Source organism: Schistocerca gregaria, chromosome X (genome assembly GCF_023897955.1).
Source record: "Schistocerca gregaria isolate iqSchGreg1 chromosome X, iqSchGreg1.2, whole genome shotgun sequence".
Classification (NCBI taxonomy): domain Eukaryota; kingdom Metazoa; phylum Arthropoda; class Insecta; order Orthoptera; family Acrididae; genus Schistocerca; species Schistocerca gregaria.
This window is the reverse complement of record NC_064931.1, coordinates 752,504,626-752,529,438: the sequence shown is the minus strand read 5'-3', so window position 1 is coordinate 752,529,438 and position 24,813 is coordinate 752,504,626. Positions and strand designations below refer to the sequence as shown.

Below are 24,813 nucleotides of genomic sequence, written 5' to 3'. Positions count from 1 at the left end.
TGCAGAGGTTTTTGGCTGTTTACAATACCAGTTGGTACCTAAATATTGATTTTTTTAAAAGTATTTATTAACACAAATACATCAACAACAATATGAAAATACAAAGTAACCCACCATCTCAATAATTAGTGGGTCTATATATTATACTACTACAAAATACAACAAGTTGTACAATTCATTATTTTAACTGGCTTTACTGTGGGCAAGGTTAATCTGTTAGGCTATCCTACTTTGCTAGTTTATTCTGCAGCGATTACAGGTGTGCCAGTTGATGTACAAACCTACTATTTAAAGGCCTGCCCACTGAGCTAAACCCATGTGAGCGTGTCCCTGGCACTGGGCTGGCCAAGTCTGTGTTGTCGATGCAGTCCCTACTTGTTAGTATTTGTTAGTGTTCTAATCTACTACTACTACTACTACTACTACTACTACTACTACTACTAATTAATTAGTACTATATCTAAAGTAGAGTGCAGTTGTCGTTGCCTGGTGGGTGATGCACTCGCTGGCCTGGTCCAGTAGTGCAGCGGATTCCAGTCATGGAGACTGGCCTGCTCCACATTCGGCGGTATGGCGAGTACATCTCAGTCTAATCCGGGTTCGATGTCATCGATCTTGGGTTCTTAAAAAGTCTCGCAAGATCTTCTGTGATACCTCGTTTGCCAGTGTGTTAAGAATACTGAAGGTATCGGCACGTCGTATTAGGGCATAAGTGTCGTTGTCGGGTAGTTGTGCTCGTAGGTCATGCACCACATCATCGTATAACAGGCAGTCATAGATGATGTGCTCAGGTGTTCCGTCTTGAGCGCCACAGTCGCACGCTGGTGTAGTTATTTTCCCAAACCGTCATAGGTATGTCGGGTATGGCCCATGTCCCGTGAGAAAGTGCAATAATCCCATACTTGGCTCGAAGTGGGTCATCTCGAGTCACTCTTTGATGTTAGGTGGCAGCTGAAAGACCCTTCTGCCAGTTTCTTCATTCTCCCAAGATGTTTGCCATAACTCTTCCCCCCTTCTCTTTATAGCAGGTTTATCTCCTACCTGAACGCCCAAAATGTCCCTGGTCTTATCTATCTTTCCTTTAGTGATCCAGTACCATGCGGCCTGTTCTGTTATTTTTATGTCTAATGGACATAATCCCATCAGCACCAGTAGAGCCCCTCCAGGAGTCGTTCTATAGGCCCCTACAGACCGCATTATCATGTTTCTTTGCGCCCTTCTCACGGCCATGGCCGGCATCACCCTCGTGAGCCTGTGAGCCCAGACCGCACACGCATAGCCTACTACTGATGACACGATGCTGTTGTGGTATAATTTGACCAGAGCGGGTGGCGGATGAAATCTTTTGTGACTAATGTTGATGAGATTGTTCAGGGTTCCTATGGCACGTAATGTAATGGTTTCGATATGAGATGTGTAGCTCCATTTTTCGTCAATGATTACTCCGAGATATCGCGCTTCGCGACGCCGAAGAACTGGTGTTCCATCTATTCTTACCTTGAGATTTCTGACCAGACTGCCTTTTAGGAGAAGGTATGTAGATTTGTTCCGTGCGATCTTCATTTTTGCTTGTTGACACCACTCAGTATAGTTATTGCTCTTTCTGCTTTTGGCTCAAGTTCTTCGCTGCTACGGCCGCCGACCAACAGGAGGAGGTCGTCAGCGTAGGCTATCACGTCTAACACGTCCTCGCTTAGCTGTAGTTTTTCTAGCAGCGGTTCTACATTTACGTCCCAAAATAGTGGCTCCAGTACGGAGCCCTGGGGACACCCCTTCGTAATGGTCTTGCTTATCTTGTCGCTAGGCGATGATAACCAGACCTCCCTGTCCATGCATTAGCTCCTGAGACACCCATAGAGGGGCCCTGGGCACTCCTTCTCACGCAAGCGGGAGAAGAGCGAGGGCCACCACAGGTTGTCAAAGCCGCCACTGATGTCCACCATGATGCCGATCACACATTTGTACGGGGCAGAGCCACAGACCTCAGCCGCTAGGGCGATTGCGTCAGACGCTGATCGCCCCGGCCGGAAGCCGAACTGCCTGTCGCTCATCCCGCACAAAGTCCTGTGTGCAGTCAGTCTGTCAGCCAATAGCTTCTCTAACAGCTTCCCCATGATGTCTGGGAGACATATTGGTCTGTAAGACTTTGGCTCCATGGAATCTTTGTTCTTGCCCTTCTTGATGATGACCATATTTGCTCTTTTCCAGATCTTTGGGAATTTACCGGTACTGAGACATTCGTTGAATAACCCTGTAAAAGGTACTATTAGCTGTGGGGCGAGGAACTGTACCACCTCCCCTACTATACCGTCTGGCCCTGGTGCTTTCCCCCTTTTTAGCGACTTTATCTGTGCAGCAATTTCTTCTTCGGAGACAGGGTACACCCTGGTGTCGTTGGTGTACTCCTGCTGATCTGCCCTGCGGATTTGCTGTTGGGTCTCTGTTTCTCCATTTTCCTCATCATCTGGCAGTAGAGTCCGCAGGAGGACCTCGGCGGTCTCCCTCCAGGACTCTGTTGTTCTTCCAGCCTCTCTGACAGTGGAGAGGACTGCTGGGGACCTAATCTTTTCCCTGACCAGCTTGTAGGGAACTCCCCACGGGTCAGTTTCCAGTTGCCTCAGTACGTAGTCCTCCCAACTCTTCATCCTTATCTGTTTTAATTGTTTTTGGAAAGCGTCCTTCGCTTCTCTGTATTGCTGCAGCCAGTGTTGTTTCTCCAGCCAGGCGGCACTTCGCTGGTAATACTTCCTCGCCCGTCTGACAGACTGGCCGAGGCGCTCGAGGTCGGCAGTCCATGGTGATGGGGAAGCCGCTACGGCCCTTCTCCTAGTTGGAACAGCGGCTTTTACCGCCCTAATTACTGATCCCACCAGTTCCGCGGCGTACCTATCGACGTCCAGGTCACCCTCGGGCAATGGAGGAATGCTACATTCTCGAGACAGGCGTTCCCAGTTGGTTTTATTAAAGTTGTACTTTGTTTCCCACCCCAGGTTCCAGCGGCACTCCTCCTGAGTGAGTTGAAAGACGATCAAATTGTGGTCACTTGTAGTGACTTGATCTTTTACTACCCGACTTTGGATGTTGCTACTGATGTTAGGTGTGGCCAAGGTGACATCGATGTTGGTCCCTAAACCACTTCCACCTGTATAGGTGGGGGGATTTCCTGGTTTACTGGCCACAACAAGCTGTTGGGCCATGATCAACTCTTCAGTCTTTTCACCATTTGCATCTCTAGTGCCGCTGTACCATAGGGGGGATGTCGCGTTCATATCTGCCATGATGATAACCTTCTTTCCCTGTAACGCCGTGGTAGTTTCTGCGAGATGATCTAAGTGGTCTTCAAAATTCCCTCCGTACTGGAAGAACATGTTTACTACGTATACCAAGCCAAGAGGCGTCTGTAACTCCACGACGTTACAGTGGCTGTTTAACAACTGCGTTATTGTTGTTGCCCTCAGCCGTTTATTCGTGATGATCATAACTGCTTGAGGTTCTTCCCCGGTGGAGATGACTTGCCAGGAGGCTGACATGAAGGGGATTTGTCCAGCCCGAGAATATGGCTCCTGCAGACACATTACGTCCAGTCTCAGCTCCTTCACTATCCTTCGCAGCTCCTGCATGACAAGACGGCTGTTGTGGGTGTTGATTTGTCCAATTGTGACACTTGGTGTCATTATGGGAAGTATGTGTGGAAGTTACATTCAGGCCTGGGTTTGTTCCAGTCTGACGCTGTTCGCCCATTAGCCAGGACAGAATGTGCATATATTTCGTCCATTTCGAATCTTTCCCCTCTCCTTTCAAACACTTTTTTGTCACGCAGGGCTCCGAATTCGGTGGGGAGGTTCATTGACCTTAACTGTATCCTGTATACAGCCTCCATTGTGGAGAAGGCGACCCTTCTTCCGTATTTATGCCCTACACGTACGACGTGCCTGAGTGCTGTGGTGAGGACAGTCGGCTGCTCCAGGCGAGAGAGCTGCATTGCGAATTATAGGTTGGCATAGATTCTCCTAGGGTCTACTCCCGTGGGTCTTAATGTTGTTGCCTCCAGATGCATTTAGTTGTGACGGAGCTATCCTGTAGGATTGATTTGGAGGTGTCGTCTTGTGTGGGGATCGTGGTGTTTGTGTTTTGGGGTTCTGGGTCATTATCTGGCGTGTGGCTGCTTGGTGTTGAGGTAGGTTAGCTTGTTTTTGCTGATTGGGCGACAAAATGTGCCGCTTCAGGGTTGAATGTAGAGGTGACAACTGGAGGACCATGATTCACGGGTACAGTCTGTATGGACATATCTACTTTGGATGTTGTTTGTTCGCCTGATTCTTCTGCTGGTTCTGTTTGTATGCTTACGCTTGTCACGGTTATTTCTTGTTTCTTGGTGTTCTGTATTTGATTTATGAATTCTTTGAACGTACGTGCTCTTTCAGCGTCTCTTCTTTGTTTACTGGGGGATTCCCTTTTCTTAGCTATCCTGCTTTGATTTACAGCGTCAGCCATAATCAGTTCTGGCTATCAAGCGCTGTTCCAACATCTTGTAAGTTGGGCAGTTCCTGCCAGATGCCCCGCAGGACTTTTTACCTCTGCGTGTACGTGGCACACAAACGCTTGTTTTGCTGCAGTTTTTCCTGAGGTGATCTTCAGAACCGCACCTGGAGCAAGCCGGCTTCCTACTACAGTATTTATGCATGTGGTCGATATCTGCGCAGTTGTGGCAACGAGGTACCACCAGGAAGTCTTTAACATTTATGGCATGAAAGCCTATGTATACCTTTCCCATTGTCGTTAGCCTCTTCCAAAGAGCCCCTGAGACCTCTGCCACGTGATGGACTACATCTCGGTCCCTCGGTCCTGTCCTGAATCTTAACTTAAAATCTTTCATAAAACTTTCAATGTCCATGTCGTCTAAATTTTGTCGGTACAGAGTGTCACAGAGGTCTTCGTTTGTTAGTGATACTAGTACATCGTATAGGATGACCAGTGGGTTTCTCTTTCGTGAGGGCTCACATTGGATTGATTTACAGAGTTTCTGATTTGCAAATAGTTTGTCTTTATCTTCTTCTGTGGCAACATCAACAATGACAACATTCTTGGTTGCCTTAACCCTGTTGATCTTAATCTTATCTCAAGCTGGGTTAACTGAGGTTGCAAAGACCTCCTGAACTTTCTTAATGTCCTGTCCTGGGAGTGGTCTCAAAAAGACCGCTGTGTTAGGTCGTTTCGACACTTTCGCAATTGTTTCCTTTGTGGATTGAGCCTTTGTTCCCGCTTGCGCAACAACGCCGACCCATGTCTTTGTCGGTTGTTTCCTAAGTCTGTCATTCTCTTTTTTCTAATTCTTCTATTCTGCCCTCTAGCTTGACGTTGGCGATTGACCATGCCGCCAGCTCATTCTTGAGTCTTTGAACGGCAGCCTGGCTGATTTTCCCGTTCTTAACATTCTGGTTGATAAATTGGCTTAGCCTCATAAAACGTTCCATCGTGCTTTCCTCCATCGCTTGACTCAAGCCATCTTGTGGCGACAGATCAGCTAGCATAGAAGCCCTCGTGGGCGCACACGAATCGCTTGTCGCATCTGTAGCCATCATTTCATATTTGACAAGCGAAAAAAAAAGACAGATATAGCTTTCTGGTAATTTTGTCAGATTGGTTACAAAAAATACAAGCTTTATCTCTCTCGCTCATTTAACCTCTCCTTTGTTACTTGTTGCGTTTGATTGGAATCTTGTATTTTCACTCTGCTCTCGACTGTACACGGTCACACGGCTGAATAAGCCTGTGGTAGTTTTCATCCGTTTGTATTCCCCCATAATCCTAGTTATCAATTACATTGTGACTATTATTTATTATTATTCTAGGTACCTTCAATAGTTTACATTTTTTTCGTGTAAGCACAGAGGAATTAATCTTGTGTCACAACAGTCGTCTTGTAACACTGCATCCATGACAGAAGGCGAGTCACCTAAGCCGTAAACCTCAAATATTTCTGAAACTATTTAAGACATCGTAAATCTGTTTTCACCCAGATAAATTTTAAGTAACCCCTCTTTAAACCCTATTTAGCCCCTTGTAGTAGCAAATATTAGATACAGACATTTCCGTATCAACTTCTCTTTGAGATATAGAGCTATAGTATCATCCTGGATTTTTAAGGCTCTGTGAACGTGCTTGCATTAATTATGATCAACAGGAGCCGTCTTCTTATCTCCACCAAAGCATGCTCCAGAACAGGTCATGTAGTGGAACTGAAGTAGAAGAATTCAACGCTGTTTTGCACATCGATATATGATTAGTTTGCTGTATTTAGAATATAGGATGCTGTATTTTGAATATCAAAGTGATTGCTCACTTATACAGAAGTTCGTGATATCATACAGCAATCTCACACCTGGATGATGGGCCGCCATAATTTGATGTACCTAAGTGGAAATAATTACATATTCAAAGTAGTGGACACACAAAATACATAGCTTCATTTTCTCTGTTCCCTTTTTACACACGTATCGCTGCAGTGAAACATTCTATTTTCCCTCTATTTGAGGCGACATATTTACTTATTCAGATACTGATATACAATACAGGGATATTATGAGTTCCAAATGCTTTTATTTCTCTGAAATTACATATCGGATCCCAAAGAATAAAAGGTAGCGGATTCATCTCTTTCAAACCTACGATACTGGCTACAAAATTTAATATAGTTCCATTTGAAAGAAACAAATTTGATGCCAATATCTACGTAATTAACAGTATTATGACATAAAGGTATACGTCGTTTAGTGAAGACTTTGTTACAGTTCGTCTGGATGATTAAAAAAATGTGCTATACGGTTTCAGAAACATTTGAGGTTGACAGCTTTCGTTACTCACTCTCTATGGGTCTCACTGTGTCTAAATTGTGCTGTGAATTGTTTGTTGATTGAAATATTGCGTAACCTCATTGCTCAGCTCTCATATTCATATTATCACGCTAGCGATGGAAATATAACTCGTATTATGTGACGAGTCAGATAATCCAGTCATCCAGTTATATTCTCGTATGGTTAGGCAGATAACAGCCGCCTTTTAACCACTCACCCCTCAGCTTTGTGAGTTTAATGTTAAGCAGTGTCGCAGTACCACAAGAGAAGTCAGAGAGTTGTGTTAATATTCGTACGCTGAAGTAGCGTTCTTATAGAGACGTAAGTGTGACCATCTCTCTTTATTACTAAAACTGACGTGAAGTTCAATACGAGAAACATTGAAGCAGAAGATTTCTTATGCAGATTTGGGTTCATTTACTTACATACAGTATTACAACACTGAAAGGTTTTGAAAATTAATAAACCGGTGGAAGGATGGGGAAATAAAAAAAAAAGTTGCCCACACCGAACCCTTAGTGGAAAGTCGGTCCCGGGAGTAGCAGGTATCAGGTAACAGGTAGAAGGCTGGTGTGCCGGCAAACGCGCGTTGTGTGCTCAGCGAACCGGCCTTCCTGTGTTGCAGACAACCGGGGCTTCCGGAAGCTGGTGGAGAGAGACTTCCTGTTCCAGTCGATCAGCAGCGGCGCTTTCTCCGTGGACACGTTCTTCTTCATGAGGTGGGTGCAGTACCACACACGGACGCGGCCGCTTTCACACGCCGTCCGCTGGCCCTCGCATGCAAACTGCCTTCCTGCTGTCCCAGCCCATTACTCTCTTGCTTTCTCACACACCATTCACGCACAGTCCTCAGTTTTGTAGTCCTTTGCCGAGGACCATTTTTGGGTGCCAAGTATTTTTGAAAGTTTAAGATTCAGTATGCGAAAAGAACAACAGTTGCGGCTACCCTGTTTCCGAGACAAAAACATTCTGGGTAAAATAATAGTTAATGCTTGATTACTTAAATCTGTTTTTGTGCTTTTGAGCGGAATCAGACGCATCAAGTTATGAAAAATAGTACAACAGGTTATTCTAAATCAAATTTCCTTCGAAGAGTAGTAGCCACACTGTGATGCGACTATTATGCAACATTTCGTGTTATAACATTCTCATGTTTTATTGATGCTATCTCTTTTGATCCACCATTCAGTTTATTACAGTGGGCTGTAGTATTTCGCATTTGAATACAATATTAGCTTAAAAAACGTGACCGATAACCAGACTTAGCCCAGAATATTATACAGCGTGGTCCATTAATCGTGATCGGGCCAAATATCTCACGAAATAAGCGTCAAACGAAAAAACTACAAAGAACGAAACTTGTCTAGCTTGAAGGGGGAAACCAGATGGCGCTATGGTTGGCCCTCTAGGTGGCGCTGTCGTAGGTCAAACGGATATCAACTGCGTTTTCAAAAATAGGAACCCCCATTTTTTATTACATATTCGTGTAATACGTAAAGAAATATGAATGTTTCAGTTGGACCACTTTTTTCGCTTTGTTATAGATGGCGCTGTAATAGTCATTAACATATGGCTCACAATTTTAGACGAACAGTTGGTAACAGGTAGGTTTTTTAAATTAAAATACAGAATGTAAGTACGTTTGAACATTTTATTTCGGTTGTTCCAATGTGATACATGTACCTATGTGAACTTACCATTTCTGAGAACGCATGCTGTTACAGCGTGATTACCTGTAAATACCAAATTGATGCAATAAATGCTCAAAATGATGTCCGTCAACCTCAGTCCATTTGGCAATACGTGTGACGACATTCCTCTCAATAGCGAGTAGTTCGCCTTCCGTAATGTTCGCACATGAATTGACAATACGCTGACGAATGTCAGGCGTTGCCGATGGATCACGATAGCAAATGTCCTTCAACTTTCCCCACAGAAAGAAATCCGGGGACGTCATATCCGGTGAACGTGCGGGCCATGGTGTGGAGCTTCGACGACCAATCCACCTGTCATAAAATATGCTACTCATACCGCTTCAACCGCACGCGAGCTATGTGCCGGACATCCATCATGTTGGAAGTACATCGCCATTCTGTCATGCAGTGAAACATCTTGTAGTAACATCGGTAGAACATTACGTAGTAAATCAGCATACAGTGTACCATTTAGATTGCCATTGATAAAGAGGGGTCCAGTTATCCTTCCTCCCATAACGCCGCACCATACATTAACCCGCCAAGGTCGCTGATGTTCCACTTGTCGCAGCGATCGTGGATTTTCCGTTGCCCAATAGTGCAAATTTATTGTTGGTGAATGACGCTTCGTCTCCAAATAGAACACGTGCAAAAAATCTGTCATCGTCCCGTAATTTCTCTTGTGCCCAGTGGCAGAACTGTACACGACGTTCAAAGTCATCGCCATGCAATTCCTGGTGCATAGAAATATGTTACAGGTGTAATCGATGTTGCTGTAGCATTTTCAACACCGACGTTATTGAGATTCCCGATTCTCGCGCAATTTGTCTGCTACTGATGTGTGGATTATCCGCGACAGCAGCTAAAACACCTACTTGGGCATCATCATTTGTTGCAGGTCTTGGTTGACGTTTCACATGTGGCTGAACACTTCCTGTTTCCTTAAATAACGTAACTATCCGGCGAACGGTCCGGACACTTGGATACCGAGCAGCATACCGTTACATAGCACTTGCCCGTGGGGCATTTTGATCACGATATCCATACATCAACACGATATCGACCTTTTCCGCAATTGGTAAACGGACCATTTTAACCCGGATAATGTATCGCAAAGCAAATACCGTCCGCACTGGCGGAATGTTACGTGATACCACGTACTTATACGTTTGTGACTATTACAGCGCCATCTATCACAAAGCGAAAAAAGTGGTCCAACTAAAACATTCATATCTTTTTATGTACTATACGAACATGTAATAAAAATAGGGGTTCCTATTTAAAAAAAAAAAGCAGTTGATATCCGTTTGACCTATGGCAGCGCCACCTAGCTGGCCAACCATAGCGCCATCTGGTTTACCCCTTCAAGTTAGACGAGTTTCGCTCTTTGTAGTTTTTTCGTTTGACGCTTATTTCGTGAGATATTTGGGCCGGTCACTATCAATGGACCACCCTGTAGAGCTTCCTATATACCTCCCGAACTAAATACAACTAGAAGAACAAAAAATACAGGTGGAATACTCCTCAATGATAACATAAAACAATAATAATATTAGCCAATCATCACTACTGCAACCAAATACATAGATATCCTCAAAGAATGAGCTGAAATAATTGGCCTCCAAATTTCCTACCAAAAAACTCAATTCTTGTTCTCAAAACTAGACAGCCAAAAATTGTCCACAAACTGTGATCACATCTAGAGAATCCTGCCCTTAAAATGCCTAGGCGAGATCCCTGAACACACTGAAGGAAAAATAAATAACATAGAGAAATTATTAATAAAGTAAATAAATTTCCTGTATGAATTCGCGATAATTGTGAATATTTTGTGAATAAAACCGTCTAGATTGCTTAATAATGTCTTATTTATGACGTCGTTTCGGCTGCTGCAATGATAAGATCTGTAATTAAGATTGCAAGAACATAAAAAACGAGAGGCCTTTGTTATACATTATTAGCTCCAAAAGATGAAAAAATAAAAAGTTAAAAAAATTGACAATGTTCACTCACCAAAACTTAAAACTTGTAACACAAGCTCCAGTGTTAGTGTCAATAAAACCTATACCCAGTCGTGGCATTCACTATCAAATTAGCTCAAAAATGTGTTATAAAGATGTAAGTTCTAGCTGAATATCCCGACACTATTGCCAGATGTCGGTTAGAACTTGCATCTTTCTAACAATTTTTTGAGCCAAGTTGACAGCTGACGCAGCGATTAGGTATAGCTTTTATTGATACCGACACCGAACCTTATTTTATAACTTCTAAGCTTGGTCAGTTAACGTTGTAGAATTTTGTAACTTTTAATTTTTCATCTGTTATCGTTCGATAATGTATAATAAACGCCTCTCGCTCTTTATGTCCCTATAAACTTAATTACAGATCTGATAATGGCAGTGGCCGAAACTACATTATAAATAAGGACATATATTAACCAATGTAGACGGTTTTATTCACAAGCCAGGGAATTCACTTACAGGAGCTAAGCTGTGTGCGGAAGACCTCGTGACATGTACAACAAAAAAGTATTTCCACAGTCACAAAAATTAGGCACTAAAACACAGTTATCAAATCAGAAGCCCTGTATAACAGCGAAATTTTCGTACTTCACACAAAATGTGATATGGGAAACATTTTGAAAGTGAAACAAAAAATTATGAGAAAGATACTCGGCCCAAATAAAACAGAAGATGGATGCACACTAAAACCCTGGAAAGCAAGAGGAAAAATTATCCAACAGACGCCCAAAAAAAGACTACTAATCAAATTTTAACATACATGAGACGACTGAAAAGTATACTCTGGGCACAACAGGTCAAAACAGATCTAGAAAGAATCCAGAAAATTTCTCATAAGGTTTGCACAGAAACTTGTAGAGACAAAAAATCGACGGATGAGAAGTTCAGTCGGAGAGTAAAGTGCGATAAACACAGGAAAAATCGAGTAATAAAGCTTCATGCGATGCAGTGGGACCCAGTCGCACGTAATTAAAAAATAGTAATAATAGGACTAAAGAAGCAACTAAATATGCCAAAGAAAAGCTACTCATGATAGAGACAAAGGTAGGCCTCCAGATAGCTACGAGAAGACCTTTTACGTGGAAAACTGGCTGCAAAAAGCACGGAGGTTCAACTAAAGTTGGAATATGGAAAGATTTTAAAGGTGTCCTCCTTCAAATACCTTGGAGAAGTTGTACAGCCATTAGTGTTGGGCAGTATCGAAAAATTAGATAGAGGCATCAAATTTCAGAACACACTCAGAATTACGAGAAACAACTATGCCAACAGACCAATAGCGTGCAAGGCCAAATAACGATATTATTAGATGTTTTCTTGCTGGAACCACTAAATCCATCAGAGACCATAGTTACTGGTGGACATTCTACAGTTGCTGAAGTTAAAAAACAGGAGAGGAAAATTGTTCGGAAAATATTTATCCGCACACAAGGCAATGGAATTTGGACGGAGTGGAGAACATCTGACCGCTACACGCTGACAAATTTCACAATTTTCAAATTCTGTGGATATATTTATAGCCTCGACAAGAATGGATTCACCAAACGACTGACGTTATTGATACAATGGTGAAAATGACCTGGCTGCAAAAAAACAGAGAAAATTTACAAGACATTCACATCACAGAAGACGTCATAATGAATCGTTCAGCCTTTGGATCACTAATAAGGAAGCACAGCTTCACGGAAAACCTTAAAAACAAGACTGTCAAGATATTGTCAGAAGGATGAAGAAAAAAATATAGTGAATCCATGAAGAGTTTTTGGGGGGCTAGGAAAGCAAAATCTCTCTAGCTATATATCAAGTTTAAATGCGGTCGATAAGTGGATAAAGAGGAACTGCAAATAAATTATTTACAGAAAATTTTAAGCAGCATTTTGTTTTAAAATCAGTGTGTATTCCACTGGCTTAGTCAGTGTCTTCGAATAACATTAAGTCTCTCACGAGCCAGATGGAACCTATAACTACTGCAAGGATTTTTTACTAGAACTTTCACCTCCACTAGTCTAATCTCCTTCCTGCGAGGGTATTGCCCATACAAGTTATAAACTACGTGAATAACATTAATCATTACAACTACATTAGCAACTAACAGATACACAGATTTTATAATGTTACAACAAATTACTCTGCGCCATTAATCGACAGAATTTTTTTTAGTTAGTATACAAAGAGTGTTGATATTTATCATCAGAGGTGCGACAGAGTTCGAAGTAGGACGATAAATGAATGAAAAACCAGCTCTGGGCGGATCAGGTTTCAAGAACCTTATTTTTAAACCGGAATTATAAGGACTGGTTGATTTCATGACCCTTAATAAAGGACACTAAGTAAGATATATTGTAGATATTAAACTCTTTTTATTATCTTCGTATGATCATCAGTGGATACATATTCGTTTACAGACCATATTCCGCAAATTTTCTTTTAACATTTCTACACTTTGCATAACTAACATTCTCACATTGTAAACATATTTATCTAACAAAACATCTTAGAACATGTTATAAGAGAATATACTTGGTAAAAATATTGTTTTATGTTAACAGTGGTCTTCTGCTGGCGTTCATGTATTTCAAAATGGACAAGAAACAGGAGGTGTCAGAAGTCCCAGTCTGCACCAGATTCAAATCGTCTTTTCTCCGCTTCATCGGTATATTCTCGTACCGATTCCTTAGGTATGTTACCGCACAGTTTTCTATGTGAGTTTTTCATAATATACAACTTGCAGACTAAAATCATACTTTTTGCAATATGGTTAACGTATTTTATAAAAATGATAGTTCACTGTGCTTTTTGTTTTAATGTTGTCCATTGGAATAATAATAATTGTAGCGGTAGCTTATAGGAAAGCACGTTTGAGAGCAGATTTATGATTCGCGGCCGTGATTACAAAAGCCAAACTAAATCACAATCATGGCAGTTTTTACTGTTGCACAGGAATCTTAATACCAGGATCTAATTACGACTTTACTTCTGTAGTTCCAGAAAAAGTGAACGTATATGGAAAATATATTATGTTTATGGACAATAACAATGTTGTAACATGAAATTCGTTGGCGAGATGCAGATAGGGAAAGCTATTATATTTAGCTGTTTTGTTAGAATCTAAACCGGGTGGCAGGTTCGGCCACTTTGTTTACTACAAGCTGACGCAAACTGACTTATAACTCAGCGTACATAGCTTCCACCACCAAGACCAGAACAGAGCGGTTTTAAATTTGAAGAAATACAGTGCTGTTTCTGATAAGGATCACTTGCTTGCAAACTGAGATAAAACCACTGAAGTACGTATTCTTAAAGAGCGGCCATGGCGATCGGGTTATTAAACTATCTCTCTCCAAACAGTGGTAACTAAGACATGTTTAAGAGCAACAAGAGGTCCACCTATGGCTTCTTCCTTTCTATGAAAGTATACCTAGCAGAATATGTAGGGTCGTTGACATGACATGGCATAATCAGCGGTTGCTGTGTCCACGAGGAATGGTGTATTTTCGGGGATATGACAGGAAGGCTCATTTGAAGCAAAAAACTTCACATGAACGCATACCCAAGAAAGAACGCATTTAATGTCCATTTGTTTTTGGCCTAGTAGCGCGCATGTCTGTGCCTGTGCCTTTCCCACTCAGCCTCTTTGACGTTTTTTTTAGAAGAGCGAATAACGGGAGATAATTACTTGCAGTTTTTGGAAAATTCGTTTGTTGAACACCTTGAAAACGTTCCTTTGGCCACGCGAACTTCAATGCTGTTCCAAAATGGCGGAGTCAGTCTGCATTTTACGACATGCCACGGAACAACTCAACCACACTGAATTAGTAGTGGTAGTGTAATTAACTGGCCTCCAAGATCGCAAGACCTTACACCATTAAATTTTTGTTTATGGGGTGAGTGAAGTCTGAGTCGTACAAACGGAAGGTCGAATACGAAGAACTGCTTGGTTTCTCATTAGCGAACGTGCTGAGACACCCGGACAAGCAGCTCAACATTTTCTCACAAGAGTGCACAAATGCACTGAAGTTGATGGTGGGATATTTGAATACCTATTGTGAGTCGTACAGTGGCTGTGATGTGACGTTTACGATAATGTATTGAAAATTCGTATTTTTCAATTGATACTTTGTCAAAGGCATATTGTTATGTTTACTAATTGTTGTATATGTGTACATGCGTAGACCTGAAAATACAGAAAATAAATAACAATGTACATTAAATACATTCTATCTCGTAAACCATTCGGGAGAGGGAATATGTCCATATGAAGTTTTTTGCTTAAAATAATCGTTCCTGTCAATTCTGTGAATATTGGTCATTCCCCCTGGGGCATCCTGTATAAAATTAAGTTTGATCAAACAAAAATCTTGTCCAACTCACTAATCCACTGAAACTTTTTCATCTAAGAGACCATAGAGACCAGAATGTACAGCAACAACTTTCACTGGCAAAGAGGCTATAATCTTGGTGCTTCACGGAAGGGGGCTCTCGACACTGAATATTTTATACTCGTCATTTTATTTGATCATAGTGCTATGTTAACACTCTGTCCGAAGGCTTTTTTTATGTAAGTTGTTTTAAGAGTAGGGACCGAAATCAAAAGGAAAAATTGTTCAAGTACTTTTAATCTGGAAGTTAAGGAAAATGATATGAGAATTATACATTGCACTTCTTCACATCCTGTATTGACCCCCTTGGAGATATTAGTTATATGGGCATTAGGCTTTGGTCCAGTGCGTACTTCTCCGCCTAACGTTTCGTCTCTCTGTGCAGCACACATCATCAGAGGCTATAACGACTCAGAAAGCCGATAAAATCTGAGTGGATGCAGCCTCTGGTGGTGTGTCCAACACTGGAAGACGAAACGTTATAAGGAGAAGTACCCTTGGACCCTGGACTAACGACCAATAAACGAAAATCTCCAAGGACGAATGGCGAATTATGATGGAGCTTCTGTGAAAATGGCTTGGGAGCAGTGAGTGCCATAAATGAGGGGACGTGTTGTTGCAGGTTGACACCACCATACCTTTTGGTGCTGTGCCTGGCCTACCTCGTGACTATCTGGTTCGCACACAACTCCGTCATGGACCCGCCGACCCAGGACCACCTCAACTGTCCCAAGTACTGGTGGCGGAACCTGCTCTACATCAACACGCTGTTCCCCGTCAATAACATGGTCAGTATTATCCACATGTTAAAGGGCTATTTTAAATAACTGAAGCGATTTCACAGATTGTTGTAGATATATTATTTGACATATTGTCCAAGGGCTATGCACGTAAAAAGTAAAATTGAAAAAAGCTTTGACATACACTACTGGCCATTAAAATTGCTACACCACGAAAATGACGTAGTACACACGCGAAATTTAACCGACACAGTGCATTCACACAGAGTTGGCGCTGGTGGCGACATCTACAACGGGCTGACATGAGGAAAGTTTCCAACCGATTTATCATACACAAACAGCAGTTGGCCGGCGTTGCCTGGTGAAACGTTGTTGTGATGCCACGTGTAAGGAGGAGAAATGCATAACATCACGTTTCCGACTTTGATAATGGTCGGATTGTAGCCTATCGCGAATGCGGTTTATCGTATCGCGACATTGCTGCTCGCGTTGGTCGAGATCCAGTGACTGTCTGCAGAATATGGAATCGGTGGGTCCAGGAGGGTAATACGGAACGCCGTGCTGGATCCCAACGGCCTCGTATCACTAGCAGTCGAGATGACAGGCATCTTATCCGCATGGCTGTAACGGATCGTGCAGCAACGTCTCGATCCCTGAGTCAACAGATGGGGACGTCTGCAAGACGACAACCATCTGCACGAACAGTTAGACGACGTTTGTAGCAGCATGGACTATCAGCTCGGAGACCATGGCTGCGGTTACCCTTGACGCTGCTTCACAGACAGGAGGGCCTGCGATGGTGTACTCAACGACGAACCTGGGTGCACGAATGGCCAAACGTCATTTTTTCGGATGAATCCAGGTTCTGTTTACAGGATCATGACAGTCGCGTCCGTGTTTGGCGACATCGCGGTGAACGCACATTGGAAGCGTGTATCCGTCATCGCCATACTGGCGTATCACCCGGCGTGATGGTATGGGGTGCCATTGGTTACACGTCTCGGTCACCTCTTGTATGCATTGACGGCACTTTGAACAGTAGACGTTACATTTCAGATGTGTTACGACCCGTGGCTCTACCCTTCAATCGATCCCTGCGAAACCGTACATTTCAGCAGGATAATGCACGACCGCATGTTGCAGGTCCTGTACGGGCCTTTCTGGATACAGAAAATGTTCAACTGCTGCCCTGGCCAACACATTCTCCAGATCTCTCACCAACTGAAAATGTCTGGTCAATGGTGGCAGAGCAATTGGCTCGTCACGATACGCCAGTCACTACTCTTCATGAACTGTGGTATCGTGTTGAAGCTACGTGGGCAGCTGTACTTGTACACGCCATCCAAGCTCTGTTTGACTCAATGTCCAGGCGTATCTAGGCCGTTATTACGGCCAGAGGTGGTTGTTCTGGGTACTGATTTCTCAGGGTCTATGCACCCAAATTGCGTGAAAATGTAATCATATGCCAGTTCTAGTATAATATATTTGCCCAATGTATACCCGTTTATCATCTGCAATTCTTCTTGGTGTAGAAATGCGCACTGGCGATGATTGTGCTGTGCACCAATTGCAGTCCAGACTATAAAGCCAGCTGCTGGGCCTGCGTGACGATGACGAACGTAATCTCGCAACGTTCGTTCTCCTCGGAGTTTTCACACACAGTTACGTCCATTGTCAAGTTGTACTAGAACCGGACAGGCAACTGTAGAGTAAAAGGTCCATTGTGGAAACGATCTCCTAGGCTGGGGCTAAGCCATTTATCCACAACTTCTTCCAGTAGTGCTAGTCCAGCTTTTGTGTAGTATGGAAGATAGGAGAGAGGTACTGGCGGAAGTCAAACTAGAGGGCGGGTCGTAGTCCTGCCTGCATAGAATATTAGGCTCATCTAGCTGTGAATTGAAGCACAATATTGTCAACTGTAAGAAATTGCAAAAATAAATAAGTTTTACTACTTCTTTCAAGTATGGCGGTAGAAGGTTTTATTCTAATGTCTTAATATGTTCTGTGTACTTTAGAAATATACACCATTATATGATTGTTTATGTGCAGTGCATGATCTGGAGTTGGTACCTGGCGAACGACACCCAGTTCTACGCCCTGGGAATGATCCTGCTGCTCGTGTCTTCAGTGTAAGTCACCTTTAGCGCTTTAACGAATTAATTTTTGCCATTTCGTGTTTTCCTTTTCTCAATGTTAGTTAAGTACTTTAATAAAGATGTATAGAGCGTGAGTCACCTAACGTTACCGCTGGATATATTTCGTAAACCACATCAAATACTGACGAACCGATTCCACAGACCGAACGTGAGGAGAGGGGCTAGTGTAACTGTTTAATACAAACCATACAAAAATGCACGGAAGTATGTTTTTTAACACAAACCTACGTTTTTTTTAAATGGAACCAAGTTAGTTTTGTTAGCACATTGAACATATAAACAAATACGTAATCAGTGCCGTTTGTTGCATCGTAAAATGTTAATTACATCCGGAGATATTGTAACCTAAAGTTGACGCTTGAAACCTCCGACGTTAATTTGCGTGTTGTAACAAACACGGGCCGCGGTCGGCGAGCAGCATCTGCAGGGACATGTTTACGATGACGACCGTGCTTACGAGAGTGGCTGTAGTGCACTGTTGTGGTTTGACGTAGCTGTCGCAGTGTCCGCATGTAGCGCTTGCTGCTATTGTTATTCTGCATTCGTCTCCGCACGCAGACCAACTGTAGTACACCGTGTTACCAGACGTCTGTGATAGTGTAGTGTTGTAGGAACTGTGACCATGGTGTATTCGAACTCTGAAAAGGCGGAGATGATACTCATCTATGGCGAGTGTCGACGAAATGCAGGTGAAGCCTGCAGGGTGTATGCAAAACGGTACCCGGACAGAGAGCATCCAACGTGCCGCACTTTGCAAAACATCTACCGCCAACTGTATGCAACAAGTATGGTCGTAGCACGCAAACGGGTCCGTAACAGGCCCGTCACAGGAGAAGCGGGTGCAGTTGGTGTGTTAGCTGCTGATGCCATGAACCCACACATTGAGTACACGGGACATTGCGAGAGCCGGTGGACTGAGTAAAAGTAGTGTCATGCGCATACTGCATCGTCACCGCTTTCACCCGTTTCATGTGTCGCTACATCAGCAATTACATGGTAATGACTTTAATCATCGAGTGCAATTCTGTCAATGGGCATTAACAGAGAATGCGTTGCAGTTCTACCTGTTTACCGATGAAGCGGGTTTCACAAACCACGGGGCAGTGAATCTACGGAACATGCATTACTGGTCCGTGGACAATCCTCGCTGGCTCAGACAAGTAGAGCAACAGCGACCGTGGACTGTAAATGTATGGTGCGGAATCATTGGCGACCACCTCATTGGTCCTCACTTCATTGCAGGGCCCAAACAGCTGCAATATACATCGCGTTTCTACAGAATGATCTGCCAACGTTGCTCGAAAATGTCCCACTGGAAAAACGTCGACGTATGTGGTATCAGCATGATGGTGCACGTGCACATTCCGCAATTAACACTAGGCTGACCCTTGACAGGATGTTCGACGGGCGTTTCATAGGACGTGGAGGACGCATAAATTGTCCAGCCCGTTCTCCTGATCTTACACCTCTGGGATTCTTTCTGTGGGGTACGTTAAAGGAGAATGTGTACCGTGATGTGCCTACGACCCCAGAGGATATGAAACAACGTATTGTGACAGCCTGCGGCGACATTACACCAGATGTACGGCGGCGTGTACGACATTCATTACGCCAGAGATTGCAATTGTGTGCAGCGAATGATGGCCACCACATTGAACATCTATTGGCCTGACATGTCGGGACACACTCTATTCCACTCCGTAATTAAAACGGAAACCACGTGTGTACGTGTACCTCACCCCTCATGGTAATGTACATGTGCGTCAGTGAAAAAGACCAATAAAAATCTGTTAGCATGTGGACGTAATGTGCTGTTCCAGTCTCTTCTGTACCTAAGGTCCGTCACCGTTCCCTTTGGATCCCTACGTAATTCGGTGCTCTCCGATACACACGATCGAACAGCGGAGGAGTGGTACTCAAGCGTCAACTTTAGGTTACAATATCTCCGGATGTAATTAACATTTTACAATGCAACCAACGACACTGATTACGTATTTGTTTATATGTTCAGATGTGCTAACAAAACTAACGGGGTAGCCATCTAAAAAAACGTAGGTTTGTGTTAAAAACTTACTTCCGTGCATTTTTTTTGTGGTTTGTATTAACCAATTTCATTAGCCCCTCTCCTCACTTTCGGTCTGTGGAATCGATTCGTCAGTATTTAATGTGGTTTACGAAATATATCCAGATGTAATGTTGGGTGACTCACCCTGTATACATACAGGGTGATACAAAAAGGTACGGCCAAACTTTCAGGAAACATTCCTCACACACAAATAAAGAAAAGATGTTATGTGGACATGTATCCGGAAAAGCTTAATTTCCATGTTAGAGCTCATTTTAGTTTCGTCAGTATGTACGTTACTTCCTGGATTCACCGCCAGTTGGATCAATTGAAAGGTGGTAATGTTGACTTCGGTGCTTGTGTTGACATGCGACTCATTGCTCTACAGTACTACCATCAAGCACATCAGTAGTTAGCATCAACAGGTTAGTGTTCATCACGAACATGGTTTTGCAGTCAGTGCAATGTTTACAAATGCGGAGTTGGCAGATGTCCATTTGATGTATAGATTAGTACGGGACAATAGCCGTAGCGCGGTACGTTTGCATCGAGACAGATTTCCAGAACGAAGGTGTCCCGACAGGAAGACATTCGAAGCAATTGATCGGCGTCTTAGGGAGCACGGAACATTCCAGCCTATGACTCGCGACTGGGGTACTCTACCTGGGCTGCTAGAACATGTGCCTTTACAAGTACGACACAACATGTGGTTCATACACGATGGAGCTCCTACACATTTCAGTCGAAGTGTTCGTACGCTTCTCAACAACAGGTTCGGTGACCGATGAATTGGTAGAGGCGGACCAATTCCATGGCCTCCACGCTCTCCTGACCTCAACCCTCTTGACTTTCATTTATGGGGGCAATTGAAAGCTCTTGTCTACGCAACCCCGGTACCAAATGGTAGAGACTCTTCGTGCTCGTATTGTGGACGGCTGTGATACAGTACGCCGTTCTCCAGGGCTGCATCAGCGCATCAGGGATTCCATGCGACGGAGGGTGGATGCATGTATCATCGCTAACGGAGAACATTTTGAACATTTCCTCTAACAAAGTGTTTGAATGTACGCTGATACGTTCTGTTGCTGTGTGTTTCCGTTCCATGATTAATGTGATTTGAGGAGGAGTAATAAAATGATCTCTAACATGGAAAGTAAGCGTTTCCGGACTCATATCCACATAATATATTTTCTTTCTTTGTGTGTGAGGAATGTTTCCTGAAAGTTTGGCCGTACCTTTTTGTAACACCCTGTATATTCTCTATATGCAGGGTGATTCAGCTGCTCTTACCGTTGTCGTTTTATGTAACCTCCAATCTTCTACTTGGCCTTCAACAATTACGAGGGAGATTTTAATATTCTGTCGTTAGCTACGCGCAGACTGTTAGTTCCACAGAAAAAATGGGCCGGATCTTTTTGTAGGAAATTTATTGTAGCTAAATGTTGTACTAGGACACGTTTTCGCTGGGGTCGCTGTTTTCGAGTTATTCAAGAAAAACGTTCAAAAGTTATCTTGAAACGCACCTCCGCCCCCACACTCATCCCTCGCCAGTCAGGATTTATAATATGCTGTACGTGGCACTGTCTCCTGCCACTGCACAAATATTTCGGACTATGAGAACTATTCCCGATATTCAACCATTTTTGGTCTCTATTAATTGGGCTATTACGTCACCAGCATAGTCGGCTGTTTCCTTAACATTATTAATTTAAGCGTGCCCATAATGTTAATGAAAGATAAACAGCTTTTGTAAACGTTACGCTAAAACTAATTACATTGACAATTCGATCCAAACGTAACCCTTATAAGCACGGTAGTTTCGTATTCAGAAGGCTTGACGAGAACAACGACGTAATTATTTATTTTATACTGTTAAAATTCACAAAATTTTTAGGTAAAATTTACATAAACGTCAATGTCATAATTTTTAAGTGGGCAACTAAGCCGATGGCGTAACAAGAATTGTCGATGAAGACCAAAGAAGGTCGAACGTGAGAAGTAATTCGTGCAGCAGCAAATTTTTGTAGTGGTAGGAGAAAGTGCAACGAACAATATACTAGAAACCTTGACCAGTGGGGCCTCAGTGTGGGTGTGAGGGTGCGTTTGAAGGTCACTATTGCACGTTTTTCTTGAATAGCTCAAAAACTACGGCCTCTAGCGAAAACGTGTCCCAGTACAAAATTTTACATTAAATTTCCTATAAGAAAGTCCCGTTCATTTTTTTCTGTAGGACTAAGAGGTTCAAACGTCTCTGAGCACTATGGGACTTAACATCTGAGGTCATCAGCGCCCTAGAACTTAGAACTACTCAAACCTAACTAACCTAAGGACATCACACACATCCATGCCCGATGCAGGATTCGAACCTGCGACCGTAGCGGTCGCGCAGGTCCAGGCTGAAGTGCCTAGAACCGCTCGACCACACAAGCCGGTGACTAAGAGATCCGCGTAGCGAGTAATGGCATATGAAAGCCTTGTGGGTGGTTTCGAGAGAATATGAAAAACTTGTGCGAGGTTTTGAAGGCCAGGTGTAATGCTGCGGATTACATAAAACGACGTCGGTAGGGGCATCTGAATCACGTGTAACTGTATAATACCCAGAAGTCTTCTTGTCTTCCTGGTTACAAAGAACTAGTAACCGCTTTCCTTAATATTCTAAGACAAGTGGAGGATAACTGGATTTCTATTGATCTCACCTTCACATTCTCACGTGACGCACAATCATCATTTTTTGAAAAGTAACAAGTGTGTTAGTGTCAACAATAATCTGGCAAACCTGCTACCTATTTATCAGATAAACTTATTATTTACGCTTTATTTTGTCGAAACACAGCAGTGGTATTTCTGTATCTGAATGATTCTTGTTGAGTGTATGCTTACGTTGTTTAACCGAAAGGTACTAATCACATCATCAATCACATCTATCTATCTATATCCGAATCCCGCTCCAGCTACTGCCCGGTCTGGGTGCTGACGAGTCCTCTCCATTTATCTCGGTCCTCCCACAACTTTTCTTTCTCCACTTGCTGCCAGGTCACACCTCTCCTTTCTACAGATATTCCCACTCCCATTTTCCACCGTGTTCTTGGGCGCCCTCTAGGTCTTTTCCCATCCATCTTTAGTTCTTCCATCATTTTTGGGAGTCTTTGCCCATGCATCCTTTTAACATGCCCATACCATCTTAATCTCTTTTCTTCAATTTCTTTTCTCATACTTTCTTATTTTAGGTCCTTTCTAATCTCTACATTCTTGTTTTTCCCTTAACTGCTCTGAGAAATTTCATTTCCCTCCCCTGTTTGCAGTCTGCTCCAGTCCCTTTCTGTCATTGTCCATGTTTCTCCACCATAGGTGACAATAGGGAAGTAATAATTCTTATACATAAGGAGTTTTGCTTTTTCTGAAACTTCCGTATTCCAAATCAGGTGTTTTATTGTTTGGTAGAAATTGTCTCCCTTCTGTAACCTCCTATTAATTTCGTTACTTATTCTTCCATCCCTAGATATTTAACTCCCTAAATAAGTGAAACTTTCCACCACTTTGAGCGGTTCTCCATTCAAGGTAATATTTCCGTTGATCCCTTTCTCTCTTCCAAATACCATTACTTCACTCTTATCTTTATTTATTTTTAATCCATACCTTTTCATTATTTCCTTCCACGCATCAAGCTGTAACTGTACATCTACCTCTTTATCACCCCATATTACCATATCATCACCAAAATCACCTTTTTGTCTTTTTCTTTTAGTATGTCTTTAACTGCCCTGTTCATTCCCTCCATCACAACATTCCTTGCTTAAGTCCTTGTCTTATTTTGAAGCATTCAGAGTTCCCCAGTGGTGTTCTGATTCTACAATTGTGTCTTCTGTACATTGTCTTTAGTACATTAATGTAACCATCTTCTATATCTATTTTCTTCATTTCTTCCCAGAGTCTTTCCGTCTTAACTGAGTCATATGCCTTTTCTATGTCTATAAAAACCATTATGACCCTTTTGTTATATTCCCAACTATTTCCATCAGTTGACGGCTATAAAATATCAGGTCTATCGTACTTCTTCCTTTCCTAAACCCATGCTGTTCTTCACTCAGCTCCTTTTCTATCTTTTCACTTATTCGATTTAGTAAAATTCTTTCAAAAATTTTGGCTGTATGGCTCTGAGCACTATGGGACTTAACATCTATGGTCATCAGTCCCCTAGACCTTAGAACTACTTAAATCTAACTAACCTAAGGACATCACACAACACCCAGTCATCACGAGGCAGAGAAAATCCCTGACCCCGCCGGGAATCGAACCCGGGATGAGACGTTCTTTGCCTGCTTTCGGCGCACCGGTTGGCGCTGCGCTTCATGGTGAAGTGCCCAAGATTTCGATAATGGTCTTACTCATCCTCATATTCTCATTGAAATAAGACGCTGTGCTAAATTCAAAAAAGTTTGCAATGAAATATATTGGTCACTATGATTTTGAGTTTGGTGCTTATTACACGATATGTTGCTGTGAATGAAATTTGGGTAAGATATTGAATTTTTCTTTAGACTTGGGAGGAGGTCTCTGTTTGTCTTCAATCTCGAGAAAATGGAATTTATGTAGCGCGTACACTTCCGATTGCCCGCGCCCGAGAATGAAATATTCCAAAAATGGTTCAAATGGCTCTGAGCGCTATGGGACTTAACAGTTGAGGTCATCAGTCCCCTATAACTTAGAACTACTTAAACCTAACTAACCTAAGGACATCATACACATCCATCCCCGAGGCAGGATTCGAACCTGCGACCGTAGCGGTCGCGCGGTTCCAGACTGAAGTGCCTAGAACCTCTCCGCCACACCGGCAGGATGAAGTATTCATAAGATACCTCATTATCTCCTAAGCCATTCAATATATCAATATGCGATTTTCGTATGTC

The 24,813-nt window shown here is 42.8% G+C and overlaps 1 protein-coding gene across 1 annotated transcript in view; it reads left to right on the top strand.

The window, feature by feature from the left end:
- LOC126298208 (nose resistant to fluoxetine protein 6-like) overlaps positions 1-24,813 on the top strand; it is a 205,204-nt gene that overhangs the window by 143,176 nt on the left and 37,215 nt on the right. The window contains exons 8-11 of the mRNA XM_049989512.1: positions 7,480-7,573; positions 13,116-13,244; positions 15,568-15,733; positions 17,735-17,814. Coding sequence (XP_049845469.1) covers positions 7,480-7,573; positions 13,116-13,244; positions 15,568-15,733; positions 17,735-17,814 — 469 coding nt within the window. The remainder of the gene's footprint in view (positions 1-7,479; positions 7,574-13,115; positions 13,245-15,567; positions 15,734-17,734; positions 17,815-24,813) is intronic.